Source organism: Bos grunniens, chromosome 27, assembly GCF_055505025.1.
Source record: "Bos grunniens cultivar Pamir isolate PY7600 chromosome 27, Bosgru_T2T1.0, whole genome shotgun sequence".
In the NCBI taxonomy this organism is placed as follows: Eukaryota; Metazoa; Chordata; class Mammalia; order Artiodactyla; family Bovidae; genus Bos; species Bos grunniens.
The window spans coordinates 15344729-15371268 of NC_141191.1; the positions used below are offsets into that span (position 1 = coordinate 15344729).

The 26540-nt window shown below is 38.7% G+C and overlaps 1 protein-coding gene across 17 annotated transcripts in view; it reads left to right on the top strand.

Annotated features, from left to right (window-relative positions):
* Positions 1–26540, top strand: part of TENM3 (teneurin transmembrane protein 3) — a 2452009-nt gene that overhangs the window by 2321984 nt on the left and 103485 nt on the right. For 15 of the 17 annotated variants that reach the window (XM_086379882.1, XM_086379881.1, XM_086379885.1 and 12 more), the window contains 5 exons: positions 714–924; positions 1969–2070; positions 2285–2479; positions 3542–3742; positions 8658–8843. In XM_086379882.1, the coding sequence (XP_086236008.1) occupies positions 714–924; positions 1969–2070; positions 2285–2479; positions 3542–3742; positions 8658–8843 (895 nt within the window). The remainder of the gene's footprint in view (positions 1–713; positions 925–1968; positions 2071–2284; positions 2480–3541; positions 3743–8657; positions 8844–26540) is intronic. The other 2 variants (XM_086379884.1, XM_086379889.1) reach the window with 1 other exon arrangement.

The window sequence follows — 26540 nt, forward strand, 5'->3', positions numbered from 1 at the left end:
TCAGGCGTCTCGGGTTTCAGTTTCCCTCATCTTTAAAGTGTAAACAATAACATCTTCCTAGAAATGTTGCTAATGATGATCAAAAATAATCCTGGCACAGAATAAGTATTCAGTAGCAGTGGTTACTACTTAAGTATTAATAAGGAGAAAACCTTAAGAGATCATTTAATGTCTAAGTAAAAATGATGGAGGTTTATGGTCATAGCCCCAAATTGCCTAGACTCACAAATTTTGTAAAAAAAAAAAAAAAAAAATTTATAGTTTATTGAAGTATAGTTGATTAAACAACATTGTATTAATTTCTGCTGTACAGCAAAAGGATTCAGTTATACATACATTCTTTTCCATGTTATTGTGAGACGATGAGTATATTTCCCTGTGCTGTACAGTAAAACCTTATTTATCCATCCTACATACAGTGGTTTGCACTCGGCACTCTCAAACGCCCACTCCATCCCTCCCCCACCCTGCCCCGTGGCAAACCCCAGGTCTGTTCTCTATAGCTTACACTCACAAACTTTTCATCAGTCGGAAGAATTAAATAGAATTAAGGGAAGAAATGGTCCGTGATGTTAAATAGAACAACGGAATGCAGGCGGTAATCTCCATCACCCTTGTAAATACAATACCTAGAAGACCTGTCCGTCAGGAACGTTTTCCTGCCATTGCAGTATTTCCGACTGCTAAACAGTCTTCCTTGTCCTCGTCCTCAGTATGACTTTGTGGAGCTCCTAGATGGCAGCAGGTTGATCGCAAGAGAGCAGCGGAACCTGCTGGAGTCCGAAAGAGCTGGGCGGCAGGCGAGGTCCGTCAGTCTCCACGAGGCCGGCTTTATCCAGTACTTGGATTCCGGAATCTGGCATCTGGCTTTTTATAATGATGGGAAGAATGCAGAGCAGGTGTCCTTCAACACCATTGTGATAGGTAAGGACCATCTTCCAGGTATCACTTCCAGGCGTCCAGCCTCAACGCTGTGTTAAATAGAAACTAAATTACCTTCCCCAGTCCGGAGTGAGTCCTGGGATGTTAGAGCCTGAAGTAATTATGAGAAGTTATTTTTTAAATTGTTTGTTTATGAATATATGACAAACCATGAAGCACTGAAAGAGTTATTCGAAAGTAGCTTGGAGGAGGAGAGTGTATCACAAAAACAGTTAAAAACACCTGTGTTTGAAATTAGCAGTGTTTTGCTTTACTGTTCGAATAATCTGGTATTAGGGGCTTCCCAGGTGGCGCTGGTGATAACTTGCCTGCCACTGAAGGAGACATCAGAGACGCAGGTGGCTTAGTTGTCAAGAATGTGCCTACCAGTGGAGGAGACTCAAGTTCAGTCCCTGGGTCAGGAAGATCCCCTGGAGTAGGAAATGGCAACTGTCTCACTTCCCACACTGTTCGCTGAACCCAGGGTAGGTAAGGCACGAGCAGGGAAGCTGGAAGAAAACTCCAGGAGCTGTAGGAACTGCAGACATGTTTATTCTCTCCAGATTGATGCAGCAGCAAAAGGGGTTTCTCAGGTGGGGCTTGTATACATTTACAGAACCAAAGTGGCCCATGGCCAAGCAGGTGCAATGTGATATGCAAGCTCAGTGCTATAAGTGATCTCAGCTATTACATAACCATACAAAGTCATTCTTTACAGGATGCGGGGCGAGAGGGCCTGAGAGCTCGACTTTCACCATCTTGGCTACATGCTCTTTCCCCACAGCAACCCACTCCAGTCCTCTTGCCTAGAGAATCCCATGGACAGAGGAGCCTGGCAGGCTACAGTCCATGGGGTCACAAAGAGTCAGACACGACTGAAGCGACCTAGCACATACACAGTCTGGTATAAATGAATCCTTTCTGGGGTTATGGAGCCAGCCAGCCATACTTCCTTCAAGATGTAGCTAAAATGATCAAAGTGACACCGTTTGCCTCGCACAGGAGGCAGGGTGCACAGCAAGGATCACTTCTTTTTCTTTTCTTCAGAGTCTGTGGTGGAATGTCCCAGAAATTGCCATGGAAATGGAGAGTGCGTTTCTGGAACCTGCCATTGTTTTCCAGGATTTCTGGGTCCGGATTGTTCAAGAGGTATGCGACGTAGATTCTTTTCTTAAGCCAAGATAAATAAGCTGTAGAAACACGAGTCATTCAGGAAACTCCCAAGACAGGAAAGAAGGTGGGGGGGAGGCGGGCGGGGGTTGAAGAAATGGCGTACCTCTTGTTCTAACAACATGCTGCTGCTTTGAGCGAATCTCGATGGGAAACGCGGCTGATGATTCTCCTGCCATGTTTTATTTCGCAGCAGCCTGTCCGGTGCTGTGTAGTGGCAACGGCCAGTACTCCAAGGGCCGTTGCCTGTGTTTCAGCGGCTGGAAGGGCACAGAATGCGATGTGCCCACGACGCAGTGCATCGACCCGCAGTGCGGGGGCCGTGGGATTTGCATCATGGGCTCTTGTGCTTGCAACTCCGGATACAAAGGAGAAAATTGCGAAGAAGGTAAACATGTCAATATTTGCCAAAGTCTATTCTAAGATATTCATAAAGAAAAAACAGGTGATATGTGTAATCTTTAGTTTAGCAATGAATCTTTTTATATGCCTCCTTCTGAAGGTAATTTTGATTTCCATATTCATGGAGGCGTTGCTTCATGAACATTTTACCTAATAAAAAGAAAAAATACCAAGGAGTCCCTTTGCTCTTTCTCAATTGTGTGAATAATTTTTTTTTCCACTCTGAGAAAATAAGAAAAAACTTGTGTCTTGGAACCAACAGTGGACTGTTTATTTATTTTTTGCCATTTTTCACCTTGATGCCAGCCCCTAAATCTGTTAGCATTTGGTATCTCTAGAAAGGTGAATATTGAATATAATAGACTGATGGGAAAAGATACATCATGGGTTTGCTCCATAACTGTATATAATGATGATAGTTAAGATATTATACTATAAAGTGCATTTGAGCTAGTTTTTTCAAAAAGCAGAAAAGCACCATTTCCGTTCTTCAATCAAATTGATTTTATTGATCTGCACACACAAAGTAATGCAATTAAGTCTCTGGAATTAAATTTTCAGGCCATTGACCCTACAAGTGTAAAGTTTTATTGAGTCAAATTGCTAAATTAAATCTCGTCATCTAAAGCACATTAAAGTGAATTAAGAAGGATAGAGGGTATGCAACTCATTTATTTCTCAAACATGTGAGGGTCCCACACAGCTGTCAGTATTCAGTGGTTATGGATTGGGCCAGCTAATTCAGATTTTGTTATAGTGAAGCCAATACTTATTACTCTCTGATTGGGCAGAGTGGAAAGCGGTCCTCTCAAAAGCAGAAGTGAGAATTACAAATCCTTGTAAGAGTCTCCATTACCTAAATGGCATGTCTCTTAATGCTTTATTGCATAAATTCTCTGCATTTTCAGAAACAAGTTCTTGCAAATGGTAGGTAAATATCTGAGTAGCCAAAATATTCAGGTAAATTGGGATTTAATTCTTTGTTCTGTATGTACTGTGTATATCTTCTAGATTTAATGGTAAATTGGTTCTCTTTTCTTTCCACTAGCTGACTGTCTAGACCCTGGATGTTCTAATCACGGTGTGTGTATCCATGGGGAATGTCACTGCAATCCTGGATGGGGTGGTAACAACTGTGAAATACTCAAGACCATGTGTCCAGACCAGTGCTCTGGCCATGGAACATATCTTCAAGAAAGTGGTTCCTGTACTTGTGACCCTAATTGGACTGGCCCAGACTGCTCCAACGGTGAGCTTCATACTTTTGAGTGCTTAGTATTGTTTAGCTAAAGTTTACCATGGGCTTCCCCGGTGACGCAGTGTTAGAGAATCCACCTGCCGATGCAGGGGACCCAAGAGACAAAAGTTCGATCCCTTAGTTGGGAAGATCCCCTGGAGGAGGAAATGGCAACCCACTCCAACATGCTTGCCTGAAAAATCCCAGGAACAGAGGAGCCTGGTGGGCTACAGTCCATGGAGTTGCAAAGAGTCAGACATGACTGAGCACACACACGCAAAGGTTACCATACTTTATTAGGTCGGCCGAAAAGTTCATTCGGATTTTTCCATAGCGTCTTACAGAAAAACCCAAAGGAACGTTTTGACCAACCCAATAATTTTTAAAACACTCTTATTACACTTAATATAGATTTTATTAAAGTAACCATTTATAGAAAGAAATGTTAAAAGTAATGAGATTTGTTCTCTTTTAATATGGAAAGAAACAGGCTTCATCATCTGTCATTAAAATTTCTCCTTTAGTATTAAAAAAATTTCTCCTTTAGTATTATTGTAAAGAAAAAAATATTTCAGTTCAACAAAGCTCTCTTTATTCTTAACTCTGAAGGCCTATGTGCAACTTGGAGATTAACGCACATTATCTCATAAACGGAGAAACCTCAATTAAAAAATTATGTGACAACAGAAGACTTTTAATATCACAATAAAGAGTATACACATATAGATATTATGGTGTACGTAATAGTTGAACACTGAGTTTTTAATTGCCACTGTATGATTATAATAGAAATGGCAAGTAGTAATTTTATTCAGTCAGTCATGTTTTTATGCACCAACTCTGTGCATGGCTTTGTGACAGGCCCCAAAGGGATTAAAGAATAATCAATCATTCCTGCCCTCTAGAATAGTGGCTTTCAAGGTTTTGACCATGACCTAAATGACCTGTGGTCTTAAATATATTTTTACATTGTGAGCTCATATACCTTAGTGTGCATTTACTCACATCACTGAAATGAGAGCTTTGCAAAGTGATGTATAGTGATACTTTCTCTCAAGTCTGTTCTACTTTTTTATTGCCTTTTGCAACCCATGAATTAATTCTGTGACCATTCCCTAGTCACACAATATGGATAGAAGCTATTCTAATCTGTGTGCTCAGTCCCTCAGTCGTGTCTGACTCTCTGCAATCCCATGGACCGTAGCCCACCAAGCTTCTCCGTCCAGGGGATTTTTCTAGGCAAGAATACTGGAATGAAGATTATAGTTTCATTGGGGAGATAAGATAAACACACATGAAATACTTAGAAACCAATACGCTCCAGTTTAATATTCTATTGAGTGTTACATGGACTAATGCGCTAAATTCAGTGAATATTTAGATCCTGCCTTGATGCATATTGAAAGTTTACAAGATTTTTAATATTTCTTTCCTTCTTTTCAAGATTGCAGTTAGTGTGGAGGTTGAGGGAATATTTTTTGACTAGGGGAACAGTAGTAGAAAGTACTTAAGAGCATGAGCTCTGAACTCTCTTTTCCTGGCATTTTTGAGGAACTTGGGTAACGTGTGTGCTGCCCTAGGAGTCAATATTGGCATGAAAGAGTCACCGACCACTCTTCACCTGTTACAAATTGACTCCCAGAAGCCCAAACTAGAGAAAGTCTTATATAGGTTAATTTGTGGTATTGATGGAAAACTTCTGTTGAACTCATAAGTAGATATCCTAGTTAAAGGAGCAACTTAGGAGTTTTCTTTCTTGCTCTCTCTTTTTCCTTCTTTCTTTTCTTCCCCTTTCCCTTCCCCTCTCCTTTCCTTCCTTCAGTCTTTCTTCCTTTCCTCCTTGTCTTCTGCTTCCCTAGTCTTGTGAAGGCAGACAGTGTCTATAATATGCCCGTCACTGCCTCATAGACACGCGAGTTGATTCAGAGAGCTTGGTGAGCCAGAGAATTTGGTTAGACGATTCATGACTGTCAGAGCGGGCAAGGTGTATAGGATAAATAAGAGTGAAAAAACCTAAATTGGGGGCTGACTTGCAGAGGACCTTGAATGTCTCACTAATGAGTTTTAAAAAATCATCACCAACCAAGGTTTATCAAAGCATGGATGCATGGCATTATTTTCAAAAGCATGTTAGCTCATTTTGTCCTCCACTTTAAAAAAATATAATTACAAGAGCAATATAGGCATTTAGCTCTTTCTTTAGGGTTTTTATTTACATTTTCAGCTTCTATACTAAAAAATGTAAAAATCCAATTAAAGTTTATAGATACAATTACTTGTATAAAGCTACTTGATTCAGGCCTCTCTGCCTCCATTGGTGAAATAGGCATAATAATACTAGTTATAAAATAATATTTGTTTGAAATATTGTCATTCTAATTTGTTTCCCACAGTTTTCCAAGTTGGAAAGGAACAAAACAATGGCCCCGTTTTTGTTTCATGTAAACTTATTTAATACATTACCAGGATTATTTTATAAAGGATGGTTTGTAATCAATATTAAATAGCTCAAAAAGTAATTTGATCTTCTTCATAAAATGGTAAAAATGGTATTGTTATGAATAGCCAAAAAGATATCAGTGTTAGTTAAAAAATTAAACTGGCTGCCAAAATTACATATCATTATTTTACATATTTAGACTGATTTTTTTCATACTGCTATTACTATTTTGCTAGCTTAAAATCTAATTTTACTTGTATATCTGACTGTTTAGACATAATGAGTGAAGGTCTTCATCCTGTTCATCTTTAAATCCTTAATGCAAAATGCACACTTATTAAATTCTCAATATAGAGAGTTGACTAATAAACACAATATACTTCTTTGGGAGAAAGTAGTTAAGCACAGAGCAAAACTTTATTAAACTTTACTATTAGCTGCCAAAAGACAGAAAACTTACTTAGAATTGTTAGTAGAGGTCTCAAACACACATAGGGCTATCCTGTGAAAACATCTGGATTCATGTGCCTCCAATTAGTCTGCATATTGCACAGTTCTCATTGAAAGTTTAGGAAAACACCTTTGTTAATCTACATTCGTGACTTAAAAGCAGTAGCATTTCGAATTTCTAACCTATTGAATTCTAAAGCAGAGCACTACCAGCTGCCTCTATTGTTGTTGTGGAAATGACCTTCAGAGATCTAAATTCAATATGAGAGTAGGTTTTACACCTGAAGAAACATTTGGTTAAGCTGCTAAAAGAGAAGAAATGAATTATTTCCATCAGAAAGTTTATAGGTTTGAAAGCAACAGAGCTCTCCTCTCTCTCCAGCAGCAGTTTGTCCATTAATTAGCCCTTCAATTCCACTTCAATTAAATTAACTCTAATTAATAAGTTCATTACAAAGATTGACACACCTTGCTCAAAGCAAGTGTGCTAAACGCTGATAAACACCTTCACCCTAATGAAAAATTGATTAGATGGAATAAAAAAGGGAACCTCAGAAAGAAACCTCGGTCTTCTGAAGCTCAAGTGACGTTCTGTTCCTCTGAAGTTAATCAAAACATCTTGGATCCTTTAATCAAAAATTTAATTCAAAGGAGTTAGAAAATGTGGCGTGAAAAACTACATGCCACTCTCCTCCAGCTCATAGCCCTGACTGTTGTTTATAAGAAATGTTCACCACGGTCACAGAGCCTGGATCAAGTTTTTAAAAATTCTGCAGCCCTGTGAAGTCCACTGTCTGAGAAATATTATTTGGCCAATGACTGGGGAACTGTGGGATCATGCATGTGACTACCTAAACAGGGACTGGCTATTTTTTATTTTAAAATTCAGCTAGTCCATTTCCTGTTTGTTAGAAATGATCTAAGGTTTTTATTCATTATGTTTATTGTTGAAAAAAAACAAAACTAAACAATAGTCTTCCAATCTTAAGAAAAAAAATAGTTCATTTTATTTAACTTTATATGTAAAAAGTAAAAAATAAAATACCCTCAGAGTTCTGTCTGTCTGTCTGTCTCTCTTAACTGGATCTCGTCAAAAAAAAACTTTTAAGAAAACTTTTTAAGAAAAAACTTAGGTCAGATGCCTGAATTCTGTTTTAATGACCTAACTTCTTGTTACCATTTTAAAAGTCCTTTGGTGACTTGTGCTGTTTTCAGTAATTCTAGTAATTGGAAAACCTTGCTTTTCAAATGTTAGAGTTCATGGTTATATATATTATTAAACTGGTTTTCTAATATTGTTTTGCTCAGCAACTTCTGTCAGCAGTACAAATATACTGTCTAGGAAAAAAACAACAATTTATTTTATTTAACCAGTTTGTTTGTGTGTTGGACCCAAGCTAATATCTATACTATAATATTCTTTTTTTTTTTACTCTTTTTAATAACAGATTCTTTCTAATGAAAGTTTCTAAATATTTAAAAAATGTAAACTATAAGATTAAAAATAACTCCTTTTCAATTTTTGCTACCCTGGTGAAACCCAACTCCTGTTAAATACCTGACGTACATAGACACATACAAATTTATTTCATAAATTTTATATCAATTTGATGTATATGTACATGTGTTCCTGGCTGCCAAAAACTTCCTCTGAGAAACATATAATTATGTGTGCACATATTTTCTTCTCATTATGAATCATATGTTCTGTTTTGTTAGTAGTGTGTGTGTACACACATATATAAATATAGGAAATTGTTTATAGCATAATTATTATGTGCATTTTATCCCCGATATGGCAGAATGTAAAATTTAAAAAAGTAAATCTACGTTTATCATTCTTAGCCGCCGATACTGAAATTTACTTAGTAGGTAAAATGACTTAGTAGGTAAATACTTTCGTGCTTATGTTCAAGGATTTTGCTTTTCACTGTCACAGGTTAGAGTTGGAAGACGAAGCACTGCTTATTAACTAACTCCCCTTCTCACTCCCCTCTACTCTTCTTTCTTGACCTGCTTCCTCTGTTTTACATCTAGAAATCTGTTCCGTGGACTGTGGCTCACACGGTGTTTGCATGGGGGGGTCCTGTCGCTGTGAAGAAGGCTGGACGGGCCCAGCGTGCAATCAAAGAGCCTGCCACCCGCGTTGTGCCGAGCATGGGACCTGCAAGGATGGCAAGTGTGAATGCAGCCAGGGCTGGAACGGAGAGCACTGCACCATCGGTAGGCCCGCCCCCTGCCCTGGCCCCGCCCCCGGCCCCGCCCCCTGCCCCGAGTACCCTAACAGAGCTCACAAGGTGCTGCGTTTCACCTTGGAAAAACTCTTCTAATTATTGATAATTTGTCCTCCTCTTTCTTCCAAAGGAATAATTTCATTTTAAAATAAGGTCCTCATTTTCCAATTGCAATCCAGTTCTTTTTATTTTTCTAATGTTTTAAAATTCTTATTGGAATATAATTGCTTTACAGTGTTGGGTCAGTTTCTGCTGTACAGAGAAGTGAATTTGTTATAATCTGGTTCTTTTTAAAACCGCTGTATCAAGTGTGAAGTATAAGCATATTTTATTCATTGTTTTGGGGGATGGCCACCAAAATTGACTCATATAAGGAGGATTTAATTTCTTATAAACCAACTCTTATTGAATATTCCTTTGTTACATATTGCCACTGTGGAATTACATACATTACATACATTACAATATTCTGTTACATATTGCCACTGTGGAAAAGCAGTATTTTTTACTTGAAAAAAAGATTCCCAGTATATAGCCTTTTGGACTCCTATAGAGTCCAGAATCTCACATCTTAGCACTTGTCCATCTATTTGAGTCTCTAAAAAAGAAGTTTGAGTTTTTATGACTTTATATTGTAGTACTGTGAGAAAGTAGAGTAAAATGCACAATTCTAGTTTTTCTTAGATTTATATGCTTCACACTTCTTAAAATATGATGAGGTTCTGGCACATGTGTTGGTTAAATAAGACAATCAAATAGGTGTTTAAGATCAAAATGTTGGTACGTAAGTGCTATTTAGCCTGGATACAGAAGTACCCAGAATACATATACTGGTTCTATATTTTCAGGGTGTTAAGTGCCTTGGCCTTTACTGTTTTAGTCACTGAAAGTAAAACATTTATTTAAAGAAAATGCAACAGAAGTTAAGTAATACATTTCTGCCTCACTTCAGTGAAAGTGTACAATATTAATTATAAATGGCATGATCCTACAAAAATTTTGTAATTTGAGAAATGGTGTTTGTCTGAAGATCAGGCCTTACAGGGTCACCTGTTAAAGGTGAGCTACTGCCAACAACTGGGGAGCCTGTAGTCTTACTTGGGTAAACTGCCAACGTGCACATGCAGGACCCTTGCAGAGAGCTCACCCCTAACATCCTTCCCTCAGGAGGCTCTGCCCTCCTCTACGCTTTAAGGGAGGCTCCACAGCGAAGGGGCTGCCTGTTGCTCATGCGAGCCCCACTTGTGAGCTACAGCAAGGCAGAAAATAGTTGACAACCACGATTTGCATCTGTTCTGAGGATGTACAAGAGACGGTATAGTATCCCTGTGATCAGGCAGCTCCATGCCCCAGTCCCAGAATGGGTGCACACTAGAAGCGGGGCAGGAAGAGTGTGCTTCTAATCCTACTCCATTGTATTTTTTGACCCCACCATCCCCATCGTAAGTGAGTTGAATCTAGCTAGAAGGAAAATGTTATATACTGGACTATTTGTATCCTGGGAAGTGCAACTAACACATGTATATATAGCTTGGACTATGAGGAAGTGTACTGTAAAGTTATCCATGGGCAGTTTTCACTTGTCAACCAACAGCCACCAAACAAATCATTCTCTGGGTATCCTTACTGACCTTGGTAATATTATATGGTTAGTTTCCCACAGAGGACCTGTTCTTGAACAACTTTCTCCATGTCTGGGAAGAAAGGGGATTTTTGCTAGTAGCAGGTCTTTTTATTATAATTTAACGTGTCCTGCAGTGGTTAACAATTCCACTTTCTATTGTTTCATTTTATTTTGTTGCCTTTATACTCTGTATAAGTGACAGTGTAAAAGGAAAGGATCTGCTTCATTTAAAAATAAATCTTTGAAATGAACCTTTTAAAAGATGTAGAGAACCTTTAAATCATTGTTTTACTCTTTTATACTCTCAGAAGTAGTTATTCCAAATTTTTGCATACAAAGATCCAATTGCTTTTCCCTGTCTACTTCCTACCTTGTGTATATGTCCAAAGTGAAGTCTCAGGGGTCCTTTAAAAGGAGGCCTTTGTGAGCCACTGATTAAACAGCCCAGGAAACTACAGTATGTTTTCTCATTCAGAAGAGTTACTGTTCTGTTCATTTCCTCTCGATTTCAACACTTAGGCGTCTGGCTGAAAGGAACTTTCACTTTATGAAAGAAGACTCATAAATCAGCGAGATTTTTTTTTTCCTTTCTCCGTATTATGTGCCATCTCATTGAATACAAACAGGGAGGTTAATTGAAAGAGAGATGGAGGAGAAATTAAACAGTTAGAAGCAAACAAAAGTTCCCAATAGAAAGCAAAGAATATTCTTCATTAGTCATCTTACTGTCTTCATAAACTCTTCATGCTTCCATAAAACCATAGGCATTTTGAGAGTAAAATAGGTTATGAATTTAGAGTATTCGCAGAACACCCAACTACCTGAAGGGATTGATTGCATTCTGATATTTTTATTAGTGTGTTCACACTTTGCTCTCATTATGAATCATGTATTCAGCAAAGTCATCCTCAGGTTTGCTGTCCCAAGTCCTTCTCCTTTCTTGGGTTAGACTTTGATTAGTGATGTATCCAGATAAAAAAAAATGAAACAAAGAGAAATCTACTTTTAGAAATACTATGATTAAAATGAATATATCTCCCCTCAAAACCATTTAAGATTGTTGGACCCTTTCATAAATTAAGAGTTATATGACTGAATCACATCAAAGAAGCACCAGCAATGATTACTGGCATAGTTTACTACTAGTAGCACTGGTAGATATTCGGCTACCATAATGTCTTCCTTTGTAAGCAAACATTCCATAATTGGTCAAAAGATTATCATACTCATGTTTCTATCTTTGTTTTTCATACATTGGAAAGATAACTAGAGGATACAGAAATTAATCTAAAAATATTAAATATAACTATGTGGTTTATAAGTAATAGTTGACAGAATTAGAATATTATTATAACTATTTCTATATGACAAAACTTAAAACAGTTTTGTAGTGTGAGAATTGAGATGAATCAAAGTCAGATCTGTGAACTGGAAGATACTTGGCCTAACTCGGTAGGCTCAGTATTTGTAATGTATTTAATTGGAACCAGAATCTGTAACTATGCAGAGGCAACTTGGTTGGCTCTCTCTTTGCTTGTTGCTTAGGAAAGAGGCTAGTTACCCGATTGGCCTGTGGTTGGAGTGAATGGGACGTAGAAGCAGCACAAATACCTACAGCCTCTGCTGAACAGACGTTTGGAGGCGGAATCCATAAAAGTGTCAACACCAGCTAACTATCTTGGTCAATGATAAATCCCAAGTACCGAATTTTAAGTATTATTAACCTGTGCTTTCCCCCAAGAAATATTCTTTTCAGCAATGGCTGGAAGAAATTTGCCCCTAGAGCCATCCATTTATATCTGAGAGCATTGGAGGCTGTAGATGAGACTGTGACCTGAAGGGTGAGGAGGAGGGAGATTGAATGATGCCACTGATAGTTATCTAGCGGAGGCTTGTTACGAAGGTGAGGAAGGCTCAGATCTCTGTCTGTCCATGGCAAATCCCCTACTGGATGCTGATTTCCTCACAGACACAAATGGAGAAAATGGGCTTAAATTGCTTAAAAAGTGATTAGACTTAATGAAGGTTGGAAACTTATTTAAATCCTGGAACAAGATTCCAAGCAAATTTCTGAATCTCCATCCCAATAAGCATTAACAATACTATAATTATTTAGGCATGAAACTTTGGACATTTTGGTTTTCATCTGTTTGTTAGATAGAGGAGTGTTTTAGGAGAGAAGTGTTTTTTAATTTCTTTGTAGTCTCTTGAACAGTATCCCATTGGGGGCTCTTGATATTCGAGAATGTATTGATAATTTCTGCTTAATTTGAAAAATTGCTATTTTTAAGCACACGGTTCCCTTTTTATTCTCAATTTCATTTAACTTCCATTTTCATTTTTCTTGCGGCATTTGTGTGCCTCAGTTACATTTCATTTGTTAATTTATGCATTTTTATCCATTAAGCAATTATCGATCAGCTCATCTGTGATAACTGAATACTATTTCTTAATGAAAGTCAGAGTAATATAATAAGAAAAGGCATGGGCTTTGAAATTTTAAAAATGATGTTTCCCAACCAGTCCTGTGATTTATTCACTGACTTAACTGTTCTTAGCCTCCATTGGGTTTTGTGGGTTTTTTTGCAAATTTGAAGTGGCTATAATGGTTCTATTATATGAGATTTTGAAGCAGAGTGTCTGATGTTTAAGAGCTTTTGGAATTTGAATCTTTGCTACATCATTTGCTTGCTCTGTGACTTTGGGCAAATCATATAACTTCTCTGAGTATGTTTTCACTATAAATTTTATTTATCTCATAGGGTCGTTGGATCATATGAAATACCAGAATGTAAATCACTTATTAAAGTGCTTAGCAGGGTTTACCAAACTAAAGTTTTTTATTTCATTGTTAAGTATAAATGAGTCAAAGTATAATGCAGGCAACATTTTGAGTGCTAAAATTGTTTTAAAAAGATAAAACAAATGGCTATCCAGCAAATTTGCTCTAATGAGTTAATACAATTTCCATTTCATTGTTATAAAGTATGACCTAGTCTCAAACTGGATATGGCTTAAAAAGAAGTTAATAAGTTTGGGATGCGAGTTAGGGAGGTGTTGCTTTTTAAAATCGCAGTGATTGAAAGAGTCTAATGTGATATTTTTCTTCTAGTTATGTCTCAAACACAGAGCTGTTTATTGAGCTATATTGATTTTCATGTACTTTCAGGCAATTCAAATGGAAATTTGGCCTAGGGGAAATCCTAATTCCTTTAAGCTACAAAAGACTGGCTATTTGTTTTTATTCTAATTCTTTAGCACTTTGGGAAACAAGATCATTAATGATCACAAAAACATGCTTTGTTTGTTCAGACAAAACTTAGTCGTAGAGTACTCAGCACACCTCTAATAAATACCCCAGTGCTCTGGGCTTAGGCGTGCTGGAGATTGGAAATTGAAAATGAAATATACACAGCTGGGGAGTTATCTGTGAAACAGTATGGGGGTAAAGGAAAGAGCGGAACTGTTCCATGTATGGGCGTGGCTTAGGCTTGGTACTCTAATTCTCATCTCAGGATAACGGTGAAAGAATAGTGTTCTAGTTGTTAAATTAGAACATTAAAGTGACAAATTTGAAAACAAAATGACCTCGCTGATAGATACTTCACTGAGATGACAAGATCAATATTCTCTGTGGCTTTTGTGAACTCTCCCAAATTGAGAATCACATTCATAATGGCATGAAATATGGAAATTCTAAAACTATCTTTTCATATTTTAAACTATGATTTCTCCCTTAACAAGTGGTTTGTAAGGACCACATTACACCAGCAAATGATTGCTCTGAGACCAGGCTTCACGTGTATCAGCATCATGCTAAGAAAGGGGTCTCTGATGGGGCCACTGACATCCTTGCTGTGAAGCTGGTGAAGCTCAAGCATCAGGGCCCCTCACTTGCATGGGCCCCTTCTAGGATCTTACATGGGGACCGTGGATTTATATGGTCACATGTTGCAGATCAGTTAGGACCTTGGTCTCTTTCCACTCCCAACTTCATCACACTTTTCCGTTGCATTGGAGTGGCTGTGGGCACTTTGAGGATTCAGCTAAGGAGAATTTGAGCCTAGTTTCCATTTAATTGGATATTCTTCTGAGACAAGAAGTCATCATCATCTGTAATTCTTAGTGCTAGCCATTGGGAATATTCCTCCCACCCACTGACTCACCTAGGGACATCAGAGTAACAGAGTCAAAGGTTAAAGGAAGAAACAAATTTGTCCTGTGGAGCCCCGAACTACGGCCCCGAAAATAGGTGGTTGTTGTTGTTGTGTCTGACTCTTTGCTACCCCATGGAATGTAGCCCGCCAGGCTCCTCTGTCCATGGGATTTCCCAGACAAGAATACTGGGGTGGGTAGCCATGTCCTTCTGCAGGGGGATCTTCCTGACCCAAGGACTGAGGCCTAGTCTCCTGCACTGGAAGGAGGATTCTTTACCACTGAGCCACCTGGGAAGCCCAGGAAAGTAAGTAGTGGAGCAGAAATAAGGTTTGAAATGTATGGAAACCAAACTCATGTATAAAAAAATCCTTCCTGTCATCAGATATGTTACAAAATGCCCAATCGAAACAGACATTTTCTCTTGTCAGCAACACATTTGATGGTGGAACTTACACAGTTATAAACTTGCCCTAATTTTCACTTTCAGTGATTGTTTTTTGTTGTTTTTTTTGTTTCTTTTTTGTTTTGGCTATGCACCATTCTGGATCTTAGTTCCCAACCTGTGCCTCCTGCAGTGGAAGCATGGTATTCCAACCACTGGACTGCTGAGAGAGTCCCCGATGATTATTTCTTTTTTGAGGAATTGATCAGGATGCTTGTATTTTTAAAGCATGAACCTATAGCATGCTGGTTCCAAGAACGACCTCTCCCCTGCAGTTTGCAGCACGCTGATGGTGTGGGCAAAGATGCTTGGTGACCTGTCGTGTAGGGTGGAGGTGTGGGGAGGACATACCAGGTGTGGAGTTGAGGGGAGGAGATTCCCCTTGGTTGGCAGTAAAAATCCAGACAGGCTAGAAAGTGTCCCATGGAATGTGCAGAAAAGGAGACCTTAAGTTTCTTCCTGCCCTGCAGTCTCAGTGACTCTTAAGTAATTTCATGTGACTGAGAGCCTGGCAATTCCTAAGAGAACCCTGGAAAGCCTGCTTCACAACTCACTGAGAATCACCCATGTCCTGAAAACCAGGCTGGTTTTTTCGATGTCTGTTTCTTCCTTTGAGATAAAAGTCGCATCCATCGGGGGCCTCTCGCTATTATTTTCTTTCTCTGAGTCTGATTTATTCAGTTAACAGTTTTATATACAGTGCTTGATCCTCTGTAATCCCCTCAGAATTGGTATTTTTTTTTAATGAGGTCGCTTAATCTCCTCTCTTCTGAAAAATGCAAAACTAGTTTCTCGGACCTTTCTGAATAATGGAGGTCCCATTTTGCTAGGTTGTCAGCCCTCTCTCTACACGGTTTCAGTATTTTTAAACCATCACAGAGATCGCGTTTGTCTCACTAGTCAGTGTCACCGTATTCCACTTATTTTCATTTTTTGTGAAGAAGTGCTTGGATAATCAGAAACGTTATTGAAGATAATGGTCACTCGCTATCCATTCTGAAGTTTTAATTCAACTCCTTTAAGTGCTTTTTCTCCTCACTGTGTAAGTTGTTCTTTTCCATCGGTCTGTTTTTCTTTATCTGTACCAATTTCAGCCTCAAAGGACGTGAATGAAGCCAGGGTTCCATTTAACTGAAGCCAGCATGGCCAGCAATGTGGCAGATCTGTACTTAAAGCTAAATTAGTCATCTCACTCACTGTTCAGCAACCTTTGAGGAAGAGAGGAATTAACCAACAAAAAAAAGTTCACTGTCTTAAATTTGAAATTTTAGTTAAGTCTGTGCTTCCGTCGTGTGTGTGTGTATGCACAGCTCAGTCACTTCAGCTGTGTCCAACTCTTTGCAACCCAGTGGACTGTAGCCCACCAGGCTCCTCTGTCCATGGTATTCCCCAGGCAGGAATACTGGAGAGGATTGCCAGGCCCTCCTCCAGGGATCTTTCCGACTCATGGATTGAACCCACATCTCCTGCACTGTGGGCAGATTCTTTACCCACCGAACCACCCGGGAAGCCCTATACTTCCATCATACATTAGGCATAAGGTGGTATGTCTAGATTTTTTAATCACTCTGAATCTCTAATAACTTTGACAGTCTGTATCTTCTAAAGCTTCAGAGTGGTTTTCAGTGTTGACTCTTCTTTCTGGGAACTGCCTTGCAACTTTAACTTTGAGCATCCTTAACGTGTTAACCTCAACTCCTTAATTTGTTAACTCCCTTAACTTGTCAACCTGCCTGCACAAGTAATATCAGGTCTCAAGACCATCAGGAAAATTACACCCTCAAATCAGACAAATGCTGGGGAAAGTCTGGATTAGAATCTTCACATAACTTTGCTCCTGATTTACTGGGTGACCATCAGTAAAATCCACAGTCCCCAGAGCCATCATGATAAATGTTCATTCATTGTTGTGATGATCTATTTCCCCCGGCATCAGTTTATTTACCCCTAAGAATAGGAGTCAATGTACCTAACCACCCTTTGCTATGTTGCTCAGTCACTCAGTTGTGTCGGAGTCTTTGTGATCCCATGGACTGCAGCATGCCAGGCTTCCCTGTCCTTCACTATCTCCCAGAGTTTACCCAAGCTCATGTCCATTGAGTCAGTGATGCTATCCAACCATCTCAGCCTCTGTTGTCCCCTTCTTCTCCTGTCTTCAGTCTTTCCCAGCATCAGGGTCTTTTCCAATGAGTCAGCTCTTCACATCAGTGGCTAAAGTAGTACACCTTCAGCTTCAGCATCAGTCCGTCCAGTGAATATTCAGGACTGATTTCCTTTAGGGTTGACTGGGTTGATCTCCTTGCTGTCCAAGGGACTCTCAAGAGTCTTCTCCAAAACCACAGTTTGAAAGCATCAGTTCTTCCGCACTCAGCTTTCTTTATGGTCCAACTCTCACATCTGTGCATGACTACGGGAAAAACCACAGCTTTGACTAAATGGACCTTTATCAGTGAAGTAATGTCTTTGCTTTTTAATACATTGTCTAGACTCATCAAAACTTTTCTTCCAAAGAACAAGTGTCTTTGAATTTCATGGCTGCAGCCACCATCCGTGGTGATTTTGGAACCCAAGAAAATAAAGTCTGTCACTGTTTCCATTTTTTCCTCATCTATTTGCCATGAAATGATGGGACCGATGCCATGATCTGAGTTTTTTGAATGTTGAGCTTTAAGCCAGCTTTTTCACTCTCCTCTTTCACTTTTATCAAGAAGCTCTTTAGTCCCCTATCACTTTCTGCCATTATGGTGGTGTCATCTGCATATCTGAGGTTGCTGATATTTCTCCCGGCAATTTTAATTTCAGCTTGAGCTTCATCCAGCCCTGCATTTCTTGATGTACTCTGCATATAAATTAAATAAGCAGGGTGACAATATATAGCTTTGTTGTACTCCTTTTCCAATTTGGAACCAGTCCACTGTTCCATGTCTGGTTCTAACTGTTACTTCTTGACCTGCAGACAAGTTTCTCGGGAGGAGGGTAAGGTGGTCTGGTATTCCTATCTCTTGAAAAAATTTCCACAGTTTGTTATGGTAACACACGCAAAGGCTTTAACATAGTCAGTGAAACAGAAGGTAGATGTTTTTCTGGAATTCTTTGCTTTTTCTATGATCCAACAGATGTTGGCAATTTGATCTCTTGTTCCTCTGCCTTTTCTAAATCCAGCTTGTACATCTGAAAGTTCTCGGTTTATGTACTGTTAAAGCCTAGATTGAAGGATTTTGAGCATTATCTTGCTAGCGTATGAAATGAGTGCAATTGTGCAGTAGTTTGAGCATTATTTGGCATTGCCCTTCTTTGGGATTGGAATAAAAACTGACCTTTTCCAGTCCTGTGGCCACTGCTGAGTTTTCCAAATTTGCTGGCATATTGAGTGTAGCACCTTCACAGCATCATCTTTTAGGATTTGAAATAGCACATCTGGAATTCCATCACCTCCACTAGCTTTGTTCATAGTGATGCTTCCTGAGGCCCACTTAACTTCATACCCTTCACATCCTTTGCTATGAACCTCAGATATCTGAGTTCCACTGTTCTCTGTCTGAGGCTTCCCAGGTGGCTCAGCTGCAAATGGTCCGCCTGCCAATGCAGGAGATGTAGGAGATGCGGGTTTGATCCCTGATTTGAGAAGATCCCCTGGAGGAGGAAATGGCAACCCACTGCAGTATTCTTGCCTGGAGAATCCCATGGACAGAGGAGCCTGGCGGGCTGCAGTCCATGAGGTCACAAAGAGTTGAACTCGACTGAGCAACTGAGCACAGGCTCCTCTGTCGGGTCCTTCCTGCTGTGTTTACCCTCAGAGGCAGCAGCCTGAAGCCGAGAGTCTACTCACACGGAGCCGTGCTGCTCAGATGTAAATCCCAGTGACAGTAGCATCGTTTTGGGAAATGTTGCGTGTATTTCTATACTTTAGAAAAGGGGCATTTTTAGGACTTCTAAACGTCAGCTCTGAATGTAGATAATTGTGGTGAAGTGTATCTGGATTTAACATAGATCTTTCCATTTAGATGATTTACATGTAGCCTGTAAGGATGAGAGTTTTGAGTTCTTTAGAAGAAATATTCTTGACATTCTTTAGAGTCGACTGTATGATAAAGAATTCTGTCCTGTGGTGGTTATTTGTACACAAATTTTCCTCCAGTCTGTTTCCTGTGGTGTAGCTTGAGTCCCAAGAGCTGCTGTAAATTAACCTTACTCCTACTCAGCTTACTGTGAAGCCCTCTGGCTTTAGAGGTAGTGTGTGTTCAGGGGAAAAAAAAAATGGAGGGTTAAATCCATTGTTCTTTTTCTCTAATAAGAGCAGTAGAAGAAAATAGTGATTATTTGTACTGTATTATGATCACTTAGGTGTCATTGAAATAACCTGACAGACCGTGAGATATACCTCGACAAACCAGTTCCCTCCTTTCTTACCATTTTGTGTTTATTCCCACTATGAACTTAGAGGTTTTTTTTTTTTTAAGTCTCTCAAAATAAGTTATTGTGTAAGTGTTCTATGTCTTAGGGAAACAATTTATAAATTATAATTTTTATCACAAAGAAGATGTTTAATCTGTTCATTTGAATTAAAATGCTGTATGCTATAGTTTTAAAAGTTTATGAGGAGATAGGATATCAGGATAAAAACCACTTAAGTAGCACATCAAATGTATAGCATAATGTTTTATTATGCGATTGTGTTCCTTCACTAATATACTAAAGCCTCTTTTTTAGTTTGGAACACTTTGTCAATTTGCGTCTTTTAAAAGTCATCTAATACCTTAATTTCCACCACATCTAGTGTAGAGGAAGTTTGAAAGCACCACTGACTGGATATACCCTTTAACCAGAAATAAAGATGAAAGATGCTCCTTTAAATTCTTCATCAAAAGCTTTTATTGAGTTTAGTTCCAAGGCATTTGGGAGTGAAACCAAGTGCAAAATAATATGTTATCAGTTGATATTTTCATAGTATTCGTGAGGAAGAGAAAGATGACAGTAGAGCCAGATTATGAATATGTCACCATCTTCAGTAAACTGAAGACAGATAACCATAGACTACCAGTCACCTAATGAAGTGTTCATGTAAATTTTAAGTAATTCTCGTTATCTACAAAAATCCTATTGCCTTAATGGAGTAAACAAAAAATCAGAACTTTGCATTTAGTGTCATGTAAGGGTGGAAACATTAAGCCCACAATTTTAAGGGACGTGATTATTTCTTCCTGCAATGATACCTCAGTGTCCTTTGAATGGTGGAACTTCTGTCTGTCGTTTCTTGAATGTGACAAATTGAAAATAGCCTCTTTTCGTCTTGAAACCATTCCTTTTCCACCTACTTGGTTTTCAAATACAAGTTCAGTTACGGTGTTAGTTGGTGCAAAAGCCATGGCCTTTCTCCCTTTTCATATTTAACATATTATTTTCACAGATTACCATGTGACTCGAGCCAATTTTTTTCTATTGCTCTTCTTCGTGATGGGTTCATTGACCCTCTCTTCTTTGAGTACTCTTTAGTGGTGCTGGAAAACAGCTGCCTGAAATATGGCTATTATTTCTGGGGTTTAACAGACATGTGCCTTGGATAAATTAAGGAGCAGTCAGAGGAGGCCCATAAATATGAATACTTTGCCAGCTGCTTTTCCATTAAACGCTGTTGGTTGAATGAAATTAGTAAATAATTATGTTGGTGGGGAATCTGTTATATCCAAATGGAATATAATGTCTTCCTTTAACAACAGAGCTTAATTTTTTTCCTATACACCAAATTAGTTTTTAGGGTAATCTCCATTGCAAATGGGCCGATTTGCATGAAAACTATGCCTCCTTGTTCTGATTTGTCAACACCTCTTTTTTTAAAAAGTCTGTAACATTAAGCATGGGTGGGTAAGACCATCTGCTTCTGGAGCTTGCCTGTAGCTCCATGACTTAACACACGAGACAGGTTACAGCTGTTTAATTGTTATGAAGCTGAATGATTATCATTCTATCCAAAATTAATATTTATATATGTATGCACAGAAAGCATGCGGTTAAACATAAGTGATCTAATTGTGAATTAATGGCGTTAGGTATTCATTAATTAGTCCCCACATGAACAATGAAGTGTAAAATGCTTTTCACATACACTTCCGCTCTTGGCTTTTAAGATGAGTCCCCAGTAGTGATTATTATGCATGCGAGAAACCCACTCCAAATACATTGGCATATGCAGGGGAAAAAACTCACCATACATAAAAAAAAAACCATCATAAAAAGCAAAAAGAAAACTCTCCATGTGGTTACTGCACATACCCTAACTCTTTCATGCCACCAAAAGCTTTATTCTCTGATCTGCTACCAGTGTAGGTTCAAGCCACATAGTAAAAGTCTAGACGGGCCATTTCAATTGGGTGTACCAGCGTAGCGCCCATGATGATGACGACAAGCTATTGGGAATGCTTTGCTCAGCCAAGTGACAGGGAATTTCCTCCTGTTTGTAGGAATGGTGATACACAAACTCAGATCATTCTGTTTCAAAAGTTAGCAAGGTATAGTCTGTCAGGCCTGCTCAGTACATCCCATAATGAAGAACAGAATGAAAATTTTTCAGCAAAATTGTAGTCTGGGGATTGTGATATGCATGTAAAATAGAATATCTAGATGTCTTACTTCCCAAGTAGTTACTGTAAAAGTGACTTGCATTTCCAAGTTTATGAGCAGATTATACGCAGATTTATAGCCCTGTAGAAAATATTAATGTACGTTGCTCAAGTCACTACTGAGGGAACACAAAATATATAAGGACAAGTGGTGATGTGTTCTTTATTCCAAAAAGCTGATTTGGAATTTGGTTAGGAACTGTGCATCTGTACCATCTGAGGGTTATGTGAGACAATAAGAAAACTTGTTAATGTAAAAGTAGGATTGTCTGCACTTTGGGATCTAGCCTGTTCATGTTGGAGGATGGTCCCATTAAAAGGGAGTATATCGTGAGGAGGTGGAACATGTGGCAGCCGATCTGATCCTGACATTATTGGGGCAGAGTGGACTTCCTGGTTTATGAAAATAGATCGTTGGCGGTCCTGAGGTGTTTTGCTTAAAGTCAGGTTCCTTTCTTTCTGGTGTCTCTTAAAAGATACCAGTCACTTCGTAATTTTGTCCTTTTTATATTCTTTAGTTAAAAGATTGACTAATAGTACCTATTATGTATCAAGTGTTTACTGTGTGCTAAGGCACAGTGTCGGAGAAGGCAATGGCACCCCACTCCAGTACTCTTGCCTGGAAAATCCCATGGATGGAGGAGTCTGGTGGGCTGCAGTCCATGGGGTTACGAAGAGTCAGACACGACTGAGCAACTTCACTTTCACTTTTCACTTTCATGCATTGGAGAAGGAAACGGCAACCCACTCCAGTGTTCTTGCCTGGAGAATCCCAGGGACGGGGGAGCCTAGTGGGCTGCCGTCTATGGGGTCACACAGAGTCGGACACAACTGAAGTGACTTAGCATCAGCAAGGCACAGTGTAAAGTTCTTAGTGTACATTATCTTATCTTATTAAGTAGAATCTATTCAAATCTCCATGGACAGAACCCAGGCTCACAGAGGTTCTAAAACTTTTCTGTGGATGCGTAGCTAGTAAGTAATAGAACCAGAACCCAAATCCACACGAACCATTCCCAAGCCCATCCTCTTAAGCACTAGACTATGCCGTCTCCTAAATTACTGTTTGTTTTACCTTGTATGTATATAGCAGAATAGGTGAAAGTGAACTTTTTTGTGTGATAAAGATACATTATTATCTATGTACCTATCACATAAGATTGAATTGTCATAGAAACAGATGCAGTGATAACAATGTCAGTAATGTGTTAATAATAAAATGTCACTTTCTATTCAGAAAATTATAACTGGTAATAGGATCCATAGCTTGCCAAAATAAAAATAACAATCCCAGCAACAAAAAAAACAGTTTAGGTAAAAGAAAGTTGTAAACTATTTACTGATAACACAACACTCTTCCTTTTTTTAAGGTTTTAGTATTTTTAAGTCTTTATTGAATTTGTTACAGTATTACGTCTGTTTTATGTTTTGGAGTAGCTCCCTGACGGGGGAGCGAGGCCCCTTCGTTGGAAGGCAGTCTCAACCAGTGGACCACCAGGGAACTCCCTCTACACACTTCCTTTTAAAAGTTAAATTTATTTCCTATTTTTCAGTAGACTGAATACTATGTATAGACTTTGACCACGGAAAAACACTCATACAGAGTGCATAGATGACTTGTGTAACCAGTATCAGCTCATGAAAAAGGTCTCAGAAAAGTTTAATACCCAAAGTACAAGTGGTAAAATCTGTGCACACACTCTCACAGCTACAGCTAAAGAAAAAATACGCTCTCTGTAAATCACATTTGAAAAGAGCCATTTATCCAGTTTTCTCCAAATAAGTTTGTTTATCTTCAGCAAATTAAATGGATTATCCAGCTTTGTTTTTTTCCTGATATAGTTTTAAAAATTGACAACAGAAAGACCTAGTTATTTTACATACTCATTTACACTTTATTCTATAAATTTTCTTAAATATTAAATTTTATAGTAGGCAAAAGTAATAATGGTAGATAAGAAATTAAAACTCATTGATATTGACCAAATCAGTAGATGATTTTTGTGCTTTTCCTGCCACAAGACTTGGAACTACCAGCAAGACATCACTTTGGTAATTACAGTAAAAGCTTCCCTGGTGGCTGAGATGGTAAAAAATCTGCCTTCAATGCAGGAGACTCAAGTTTGATCCCTGGGTTGGTAAGATCCTCTGGAGAAGGAAATGGCAACGCACTCCAGTACTCTGGCCTGGAGAATCCCATGGACAGAGGAGCCTGGTGGGCTACAGTCCACGGGGTCGCAAAAAGGCACAGAGTGACTAACACCTGGTAATTGCAATAACCAAGTTAATTGTGTCAGGATGTTAGCGATCCAAATACTTATTTAGTGTACAATACATTTGTATTCTAATTTTCATATATAAGAACTTTTCTGAATAGCTTAGTTTGCAAATCCAGGTACTAAAATATACCTGATTTTTTTAAATCTAGGAAATTATAAGGAAATGTGGGTTCGCTTATTTCATTCACTGAAGTCAAACAAGAAGTAAAAATCTGAAGGAGACATGTGTTACTCCATGTTTATGTATGTGGTCCAGTAGATGAAATCATGCCATGTGTAAAGACTGCACCAGAAATCCCGAATCACACGCCAAACAACAGTCATCTCTCTTGCAGTCGGTGTGCGTGCCAGCATCACTGGTGCTGTCTGTATTGTGCCTGCTTCTCTGCGACTTCTGTTATGTAGATGTCCTCTATGGTGAGACATGAAATTCTAAACTGAAGGAAGATACCAAATATTATTCTCCCAGTTGTCTGTACAAAATTCTGCAGCTTGTCTTGGCACTTTTTCAGCACTGCTGACTTGAAAATGTTGGTGTATCTCAAAGCACCTTTTCCATAGAATCTAGATTTTTTTTTTTCCTGTGCAGACTTAAATCAGGAAAAATATTATTTCACTTTCTTGGAATGTCTTGGCATAAATAGTGTGCCTAACTGAAGAACAGTATTTTGCTTAGGTAGGTGCGTGCAAGAAGCAGTGTATTATACAGGTAATTGTTTCACCAGGTTTCCAATGTATAAAAAGAATGAAATAGGCAAACTTTCAAAGACAATTTATTTAAAGCAGGTTTTCAGAAATATGCGGCCAATTTTAGAGGAGCAAAAGCTCTTTCAAGAACACGTGCACGTGTGTGTGTGCTCACACGTATGTGCTCACACACGCACAAGCTGTTTTTCTCTACTGGCACAACCTAGTTGTTGGAACTCACTTGCTAGTTGTTAAAATTCAAGCTAATTGATGCTCCTAAATAGAATAAAGTATTTGCAATGTTTTATCACAATCTTAGAATGAGAGTTCAATGGTGAGGGAACACGTGTTTTTAAGGAGCCTGAGTAAATTGTTTTGCAGTGTTTAAAATTATGTCAGTGTTGTAATTCTTTATGACAGGGTAATCAGTAATGAAAGAGTGCAGTGGGTACCAATTAAGGAACATCAAATCAATGGGTATGCAGGTTGCACGCTGACTTAAACAGTTGCTGATTGGAATAAATGGATTTCATATGTACTTATTTGCAAACTGTAGCTTTTCTGGCATCCTACAGAAATGGTATACGAGTAATCTAAAAGAAGGATACCTACGAACAACTTTTAATGACATACTAATGTGAATTACTTTTTAAGACTGTATTTTTTAAGTACTACAAAACACACAAGGCTAAATAAACATCTGTCTTTGACTCCGAGGCCTTTGCAGTATTCACCATAGTAAAGGATATGTCTGTGTTTTATTATGGATTCATTGACTGAATTACCCTCTTTCAGAGATGGGCCCCTAAGACTTTAGTTCCAGCATTCTAGATTCTATGTTCTTTCCCTGTACCTAGGCTATCCCCAGGAGTGAATTCAATAGCCCAGTGAAAATACTGTCCTGTTGAATATGCTCCAACTGGGCACATGGTTGACAGCAGAAACACTGAATGGATCATAACTACACACCTCAGCAACAAATACAAATACACACACACTGTATATTTTTCCCTCGTGAGCTGCCTAATAGAGATAAATCAGCAACTTGGTTTCCCTTTGTTTCTTCCCTGTGTTTTGAAGAATCAGTTTGATGGTGAGGGGAAAACAAAGTCGGAATCAATCTTATTCCAGGAAGACCTCCAGATATCCCAGTTCCCCCACAAACAGGCACGTACACTCCGCTGACGTCTTTTTTAAAGGAGCAGTCTTCTTTGCAGCTATCACTTAGCTGATTTTTTTTTTTATATATAGCAGGCATCCACCGAACTGCTTCTGTTCTTTAATTTTTCAAACTCATTTTTTTTTTCATTTTCCCTGGTTTATCCCTCAGTTTTAATAACCTGCCAGTCGGTTGCCCAAACTTGGGATTTTTAGAACAGGTTATAACAGTTCTCATTATAAAGGTTTCTTAACTACATAAAGTACCCTCACGTATGAGACTATGTTCACAAACGAACATTTCAAGTTCTTTGGATTTTAACCTAACTTGCCCATTTCTCCTTTTGATTGTTGATGTTGAATTGAGGATTTCCTCATTTTTTTCGTCTTATTTGTTCATTCAAGTGAGTTCACTGATAATCCAAAAACAGATGTGCTTATGGTCTGCCTTACCCAGGTACACGGTTCTCCGTATGCCGAGTTCTACATAGAGCTTCTTTGTTAAGTGTTATGGACTTGGAAATTTTGGCTACTTTGCTAACATTTTGACCTGGAGGAAGTTATTTAATTTCCCGTGTCTCAGTTTCCTCATTTGAGAAATAGGGAAGATAATAAAGAGGTGGTAAAAATTAAATGAGCCAATTCGTGTTAAATGCTTAGCATAGTTTTCAGCACATAGAAACAGTCGGTCAAGGCTAGTGATTGTTAATAGTGCTGTACA